We start from the raw sequence: 9,297 nt of genomic DNA, 5'->3' as shown, positions 1-9,297 counted from the left end.
TCTGGAATAAGATAATATATTTATTGCTATATGTCCAAAGCTTGGTTATTTGAAAATATTTGACATATAAAAGGATCTCCATTGATGTACTTAAAAAAGAAGTATTTGTAGAGTAATATACATTTTTCATATAGTTTGTAATGATATATTTTAAAAGTAATGGGCATATTATAATAGAAATTATCCCAATGGTCAGTACACATTCCAATATTTTAGTCTAACATTACATAATTGATAATTTAACATGCACATGTTATCCACCTGGTTTTGTAGATGCCAAATTGCTTTACCACTTCATTCAAGTGCATTTAATTCAGCAAGCTCATTCAGTGAAATACATTCATGATAGATATCTAATAAAAAAAGAATTTTTGAAAAATGAAAGATTGAGATTAAGTATTTTTAACTAAGAAATTGACTTCTATGTAGTATTTGAACACTGTATTGGCAAGCTTTCTGAATACAACTTAAAGGATAAAGGGTTTATTTTTGTCTCATAGTTTCAGAGGTTTCAGTCCGTGGTCAGCAGGCTCGGAGGGAGAAGGATCATGGAGGAAGAGTTCAGCAGAAGATTGCTTTTAACCTCCCGGCAGCCAAAAACCAGAGCACATGGAACAAATCAGAGAAGAAAGAGCCAGGGACCCATATACCCCAAGGTCACACACTCATAACCCATGCGGACATACTCAGAATTGTGCTTTATTAATTTGTTAGGTGTCTCTCAATCAATCAACTTGGCAATCAAAATTAACCACCATCCCTTGTCAACTTGACGACCCAAAATGTCTTAATTTATTGAGAGACAATAACAAGATCACAATTCCACTTAACATGGTATAACTATTTCACATACAGCTGAAAACACACTAATTCTTTTCTCAAAGTCTGAACAGTCCCTCCATTACTCAGAAGTCTAAATCCGAAACCTGTTACAAGATTCAAGGCAACTCTTAGTCCCAGTAAAAAAAACAAATAAAACATAAAAACAGTTCTATAATACCAAGATAGAATGGCATAGGTAAATGAGCATTCCCATTCTAAAAAGGAAAAATCAGACTAAAACAAGATGCAAACTCAGAAAACATTAAATCTTGATGGGCAAACACCAAATCCTGTCACTCTATGTCCAGCATCTGGGGCATGTGGTGGCGTGATATGAGCTCCAAAGGGTTTGGGGAAACCTAGCTCTGGTCTTGCTGACCAAAATCCTCTCCTGGGAAGGTTCTGCTCACTACCTGTGGCTTAATTTTGCAATCAAGCTGAAGATGAAGAGTAACCATCCAAAAAAAGTTAGTTACCAGACCTTTTTAAATGCCAGCGTTCATATATACAACTAGTCTTAAATACACTAAGCGATCACCTGTTCAAGTTCTATTTATCTTTCCTTCACCCAATGGTCCAGTGTTTGGGATTGAATCAAGTTTCTGTACCTGTACCTAGAAGTGGGAAGGCCTTGGAGTGGCCAAGGAAACAAGGTAAACAACACATCAGAAAAATTAAAATATATATAATATAATATATATGTGTATATATATAAAGAAAGACAAAAAAAGTGTGAAATGAAAACCAGAATCAGTATGCAGGTTATCAAACTATCTCTAGAAGAGATAGAAATGGGATCAGTCTTGCTATATTCTGGACAGGCATGGTGTGTACAGGAGGGGTGTCAGGGAAATTTGAACAGAGAGCCTTGACATTTGTTTTCATCAGCTAGTAGAAGCAAAACCTTGGGGAGCCCATGACCACTGCAGACAGTGACAAAATGCAGTTGTGTCTTCTCTTTTTAATACACTTACCATCTAATTACTTTAGCCTCTTAAAAATATTGCTTTGTGGAAACAAAAAACAAAAATGGAACGGGGCATATATGACAATTTTTCTGATGATGTAATTGGAAGACTTAAGCACTATTCAAATGCTTGGATTTGCATCAGCACATTTTCATGTGAAGAGCACCTGATTTCAAAGGGAGTCCATTTGGTTTTCTTCCTCATTGGAAAAGTGAGTATAAGAATCCAGCTATGATCCAGAAGTTGACAGAAGACCAGATTTCTCAATTCTATATGTTCCTGTGTGCAAGATCATCAGGAGAAGGTATTTAAGGTTCATCATAGGAAATATGGCCTTGTCTTTCTTAAGTGTTGTTCATATGACCATCATGTTGGCAACATTCTTTGCAGGAATTACAGTAAATGGATTTCTTTTAATTGTGAACTGTAAAGACTTCATCAAAATCAGAAAGGTATCGCCAATGCAAATCCTCTTAATATGTATAGCATTATCTAGACTGGGCCTGCAGATCATGTTAATGGCACACAGTGTGGTCTCTGTGTTCTTTTCATGCAATTATTTAGAATTTATTTCTAATGTAAAAATAACATTCATTTGGATGCTTTTCAACTCCACCAGTTTCTGGTTCACTACTTGCCTTTCTGTGTTTTATTGCCTCAAAATTTCGGTCTTCACTCAGTCCTATTTTCTTTGGTTGAAATTTAGAATTTCAACACTCATATACTGGCTGCTTCTGGGAAGTGTGCTGGCATCGTTGAGCACTGCAGCTCTATGTATTGGACTGAGAGTGCCTATTGATGTCTTCGGAAATGACACCCAGGGGAGGACGACAGTCGACACACTGGATACTTACGCATATCTTCTTCCTAACTTGACGTTGATATTCCCTCTAGTCATATTTGTGATCTGCACTTCTCTGTTATTCGTCTCTCTTTATAAGCACACACATCGGATGCAAAATGGACTTCATGGTTCTTCAAATCCCAAGAAAGAAGCCCATATAAATGCATTAAAAACAGTGGTATCATTCTTTTGCTTCTTTGTTTCTTATTTTGCTGCCTTCATGGCAAATATGACATTCAGAGTTCCTTACAGAAGCGCTCAGTTCTTTGTAATGAAGGAAATAATGGCAGCATTTCCTGCTGGCCATTCAGTTATAATAATCTTGAGTAATTCTAAGTTCCAACGATCATTCAGGAGAATTGTCTGCCTCAAAAAGAAACAATGAAGATAAGGATGGCTGTGAGATATATTTCTCCTTGATATGGATTCAATGGATTTATTTGTTTTGTGAGTTTACTTTTCCTCTCTTTGTGGCAATTTCATATGCATGTTTCATCACAAGACATGTGCGATACTAATTCTGACGTTGGATGGATAGAATATCTCTCTGTCCAGGGCTTGTGTAATCAAAAATATTGTGATGGTAATACATGTTACTAACTAGCATTTGCACTGAAGTACCAGTTTGTTGTAGAAATAAGAAAAAAAGTCCTAAGACTTCCGGTAGCTAGTCAATGTTTTACTCAGTTTATCTATCTTCCCAACCCAATGGGAATCTTCTGGTTAAGAGAGAGAAAAGCATCTTGGTCTAGTTCAAGACTTAAAACAACAGAATTATTTGGCAGTTTGGGGGCACTTAACTATGTTTCAAGAGGTGCATTAGTAAAACACAAATCATGTGATAAAATCACGTTCCACAGCAAAGTAGCCAGCGATTGCATTTTGTTTTTAACTGGTTGCATTTTGTTTTTAACTTCAGGTGGGGAGATGGGAAAGTATGGCAAAGGACTGAGCCACCTTGCTTGTGTACTTATACACAAAATACAAGATCTCCATTTCTCACAAAGCTAAGAAATAATTTTCAATTTCTTGAAGTATTGAACTCAGTCCCAGAGAAAATGTAAGGAGGGTTGCTGACAATGAAGTGTCAGCAGTCAAACATGTGACAACTGAGACATTCTTTTCAACTGGGACTCTTGTCTGGGGCATGGCAGCAGCAAATCATTTGAAGATCTAAAGTAAAAGCTTTGAAATTTTTTGCTAGGTTTGAATTGATTCTGCTGTTTAAGAATCTTGAACAGTCTTGCTTGGGAGAGAAATATCTTTTACAATACCATTTATCTCTTAGGGTATCTATTTTAATCTATAAAAGCATCTTGGACAAATAAATGTTGATACTTTAACTGCAACAAATTGTTTAAAGTAGATTAAAAGTGGTTGGGATGAGGAAAAACTAGATGCATTTGTATGTATATGTGCAATGATTTGCTACTAGATAAAAGAAAATTTAAAATCTGTACTAGCATTTCTTTCATTCTTCTCTGAGGCAGAGGTTCTCAAATGAGAACAGACGTGAAACTATCACCAAGAGTGCTTGTTAACACAGGCTGGTAGGACCCACTTCAAGGGTCTCTGAGTCACTAGGTGGTGAGTAGGGCCCGAGAATTGCTAGCAAGTCTCCATGTGATGTTAACACTCACGGTCTAGGGGCACACTCTGAGAACCACCAGCCTAAAGTCACTTTGGTTAAGGACCTGGATTCTGAAGCAAATTGGATGGATTTCCACATGGCGAGCCGTTAATTCGTTCTATAAACTTGAACATGTTATTAGACTCGCTCCCTCAGTCTCATCTGTAATAATAAAATATAATAAAAGCACCCACTTCCAGAGGTTGCTGTCAGTCTGCAGGTGTTAGCAGGTGTAAAACACTGGAACAGTTTTTGGCCCAGAGCAAAGGCCAGTTAGGCTTAAATTATTGTATTGGGTCAAAGAAGATTTTCATTTACCGTTAAATAAAAGACATGCATTTCACTACTGTTTTGAAATTGAAGAGATAAAATGAAACTTCATATTAGTACTCTAAAAGATAAAGTATATGTCCCTTTAGAATGGTAGGCACAGTATTTTTAATGAGGCAGGAAAGGGAAGCGTTTTAGAATGCCACAGAAGGCAACCGACAGAAGGAAATGATAAAGCAAACCTGATGGACCACCAGAGGATGTGAGCTGAGAAGGGCCGGGAAGACGATTCTCGCCCAAGTTCTCAGGAAAGGCCACTACAGTGTCTTGTACACCATTATCGGCCGTGGTGCACCGCAGTGTGTTGTGGAAATTTGGCCTGGTAAGTAAATACAAGCAAGGCAAGTCCTGTTTCCAAGCGCCGCTCACACTAGTCAAGGCCCCTACTGTAGTCTGGGTCTTGAACATGCAGAGCTGAAGAAAAGGCCCTCAATTTCAGAAGTCCCTTGTCAGTGAGCTTTGAACATTAGGCACAATTTGCTAGCACTACAGATTACTAGGTGTCTGTTTTTCGTGCATAAACTTGTTTTTTAGACAGATATGTCCATATCTAATTCCTTAGAAAGTCCCTTGTACAGAAATCACTGATTACTTGTTTAAAACTCTTTCCTAGAATTTACTGGGGCTCTGTGTAATGTTCAGTATCTTGACTTACAGCGCATAGTCCTCTAAACAAATTTGCAAAAGGCACCACCTCATTTGCCAGGGCCAACTCTCTTATTGTTCTGCTATGTGATACATATAATTTTATGGGCTTGAATTTATGTAAATAATTACGTTACTTTACTATCTCCTCCCTGTTAAGCATAAATTCTTTCTTATCATGTTTGTTATTTCCCACTTGGAAATTGTTCCCTTGGTAAAAAAAAAAAGCAATAAAAATAGAAATTAGAGTGTTTATGGGGTAGTATCAATAATATTATTTATTGCTTTTTCCCAGTAAAAAAAAACTGTCATTCTTCTCTTCTTCTGAGTATAATTTAAGGTCTATTTTATTTTCTTCTTAACTTACAGAGTATTTTAAACTGTAGCTAGCTGTTATATGATAAAATTATTACTATAATTCATTTTAAGATAATTCATTTGTATAAATATGTTATTTAGCATTCAAAAATGTGCTCATTCCTTAATTTCTAAATATATATAAATCAGTGTGCTGAAGTTTTCATTTGCCATAATTTTTTAGCTTTTTGCTTTTGTGGAAGTTGAGAAACAGATCCTTATACATCCTGCAGTTTCATGTACAATAACATTTTCGTATATGATGTTCATAAGTATCCACTTAAGGAAAAGTATTTGGTGGTTGTACATATAATTTCAGTCACTTAGCTTCAAAATAATATTTCCATGTCAGAAAATTCTGAGAATGCCTACAAGAGAACATTAAAGAGAATTTCAAGGAGTAGCTTATGCTGTTAATTCATCCAAACACCTTTCCTTCCCTTCTTTTCTTTTCTATTAAGTATGATGCTGTCACCAAGGATAATTGTTGTGCTGCTACTCTAAGAAATCTTCAGACATTCTCAGACTTTAGAGATGTTCTTATTAATTTCCTAAGTTTAATTACCCAGATAAGTCACTTGTAATTTAATAATCCTCTCATGATCCATTTGTATAATTTTTATCTATTCTAGCCAGTTATTTGTAATATTCTTGAAATCACGGGCCATGCTCATTTGTATTTTAATTCCTACAATTAACAATAGTGAACTGAACAGAAATAGGTACTTTAATCATGTTTTTTTATTAAGAATAGTATCCATCTCTATGAAAATGAGTGTATAAAATCAGATAGAGTGAAGATGGGTTATTTCTATTTCCAAAAAATTAGTCAGTTCAACTTTACTGCCATTTTCGCAAGAAAAAAAATCATAAAACTGAACATCAGGGAAACAGTACAAGACGATTTAGTTTTAATTTTCAGTTTATAAACTGGGAGAAACTTCTGAGTAATGCGCTGCTCCCACCTAGTGGCTAACTTCTCTTTAAATGAAATAATAGTTGAAACAGTCAGAAGACTCCAACCATGAGGGAAATTGGCAATGAAACTTTTATATTCCATTACAAAGATATAAAATTAACTCTTGGGTTATAGGAAATTTGATACTAAATGTGAGGAAGTAATTAACCTCCTCAAAAGGAAAATTAATAAAGAAAAAAGCAAAACCAAAATCATTAATGACACATAATAGGTAACACAATACTCATTGATATTAGCGTTTACGTTCAGTTTCAAAGATGTTGTGCTGTTCTTATGTTTTAAAATAAAAACATAGTTAATTTAAAGGGCAATATTCTGAAATAATTAGTTATAAAATAGTGTGATGCTTCAAAATAATAAGAGAAGTGGAGGGAAATTCAAGATATATTAACGAAAGTTTTAAAAACAAGATTGGCCATATATTGGTAATTTTAAAGCAGGATGATCTTTTCATAGGGATGGGGATGGAATACACAATTTTGGTCTTCTTTTTATGTTGGAAACATTTATGTATGTTTGAAATTTTCCATACCATAAAGTTTTTTTTTAATCTTGCCAAGAGTTATGTGCCTAATTGCATAGGATTTGGTAATGAAACTATCTCCATAAGTTGTTGAGCAGAAGTCAGTAGGTTGAGCCATAGGGTAGAAAAAAAAACTTATATTTGTTTTATAAAATGACTTTCCAAGAAATTAATTCACCTTAATCCCTTATAAATAAGAGTTTAAAATGCTTCTCAGGAACATATATATATTATTAAACACATACAAAAAAGGAGATATCCAGATTGAATATTTAGGAATACTATACTGGAGTATAAATATCCATATTCTCTCTCTCTCTCTCTCTCTCTCTCTCTCTCTCTCTCTCTCTCAATTTGCTAATCCCTGAAGTAAAATGAAAGATTTATTGGCTCTTTACTAGGTTTTAGGCAATAGTTACAGGTCCTATTTTCACTTTTTTCAACTATGAATTAAGACCTTCAGAAAATAAATTCTATTTTTTCTCAAACTATGTAAACACAGCTTTACTATAATCTAGGTTCCTTTTAGAGCAAAGGCTAAATCTTTCTCTTATGAACTATTTCTCTACCTTTGCAGAAAATATTTGTTGAGATATATTTTCCAGAAAGTTTTACAAAAAGCTGGGTTTCGAGTGGTGAGTGACGGTAGCAATTTTCTACTGAACACTCCCGCTTTTGTTTTTATTTTGAATTATTTTAGTTTTTCAATTAAGTAGTTCTTTGGAATCTATGTATTTTATTGTATATATTACAGTATATGAGATTAATTCACTTATGAGAGAAGTTTATTTGTATTAATATAGCAAAATATCAAGAAGGAGGAAATGTAGCTGAAGGAAAGTAGTGAATTTCCTTCTATACAAATTTAAGAATGTATATAAACTGGTGATCTAGGGAGTTTACTGGGCTCTTAGCTCTACAATGATCATTTCTTATATTGGCAACATTTAAGTAACAGAAATATTTATTTGTGTGTCTATTCCCAAAATATTTAATGTCACAAAATTAAATTCAAATATGTAAGCAAATGAAGCTTAAATCTGCATACATTTACTAGCCAAAGAAATGTGTTCTTTTTTAATTAGCAATTTCGAAGGCAGTTAACACAATTTTGGGATTTTCCAGTAGAAAATATTTGAGGAAAAAAAATCAAATGAAGTTTGTTTAATATTGCTCCTATTACAGTGAAGTTTTTCATTACTTATAAAAATATGATTACATGTCTGGGCTTTTAGACACAGTTTAAAAAGTGGAAATATCTAATTCTCAAAATTTAGTAAAGCGTAGATATTCCTGTTGTGGTTAAAATGTATAAAATTTGCATTTTCAAAGGTTGAAACAGTGATTTCATACAGCTCAACCCAAAATATGCAGTTATGCCTAAGATTTGTAGAAATCTTGATTTCAATTATTTTATACTCGTGACAAACTTTTTGATAATTATAAGATACAAGGCAATGTAGCTTCCTTCATATTCCATTATTGTATTCAGAAAACTAAAATATAAATACTGATAGGAATATTTTTAAATGCTTTGATTTAGAGGTGGCATTTAAGCTGGTCTTTGAAGTACAAATATAACTTCATAAATGAATCTATAGTTTACATACAAATGAAGCCTAATTATACATATGTATTATTTATTTATTTATTGAGACAGGGTCTCACTATGTAGTTGAGACTGACCTGGAACTCACTATGCAGCCCAGGCTGCTCTAGAAATAGCCACAATCCTCCTGCCTCAGCCTCCCGAGTGCTGGGATTATAGGCATGTGCCACCAAGCCTGGTTTCATACATATTTTTCAAAAGAACTATATGTAAGAATAAGCTCATACTACACAACAAAATAAGACATCATAAATAATTAAAACAAATTCATTTCCTTTAGGAAAAATCCCTAATAATAACTTTGAGACTTTTTTAATTGTAAAGAAGCTCAATTTATTGATTTTATTTTGTTGCTTATACTTTTTATATTATATTTAAGAAATCACTGCTTATTCCAAGATCATGAATATTTACACCTATGTTTCCTTCTAAGAGTTTAAGAGTTTTAAAATTTGTTTTAAAATTTGTTATATTTAAGTCAATGATGCATTTTGAATCAATTTTTTTAAAATGATGTGAGACAACGGTCTGAAATTTCTTCTTTTGCATGTGGATAACCAGGTATCCTCACATCATTTGTTGAGAAATTA

The 9,297-nt window shown here is 33.8% G+C and overlaps 1 protein-coding gene across 1 annotated transcript; it reads left to right on the top strand.

Moving 5' to 3' along the window:
• Nucleotides 1-2,119: 2,119 nt before the first annotated feature.
• LOC104849134 (taste receptor type 2 member 1-like) lies at nt 2,120-3,019 on the top strand. The gene has a single exon (XM_010605430.1). The coding sequence runs from the start codon at nt 2,120-2,122 to the stop codon at nt 3,017-3,019; it is 900 nt and encodes a 299-aa protein (XP_010603732.1).
• The last annotated feature ends 6,278 nt before the right edge of the window (nt 3,020-9,297 follow it).

The sequence above is a fragment of the Fukomys damarensis genome, unplaced genomic scaffold (genome assembly GCF_012274545.1).
Source record: "Fukomys damarensis isolate Sample0158 unplaced genomic scaffold, DMR_v1.0_HiC HiC_scaffold_4, whole genome shotgun sequence".
NCBI lineage: Eukaryota > Metazoa > Chordata > Mammalia > Rodentia > Bathyergidae > Fukomys > Fukomys damarensis.
Note: the sequence above shows the minus strand (reverse complement) of the source record. Positions and strands in the feature narration are given on the sequence as shown.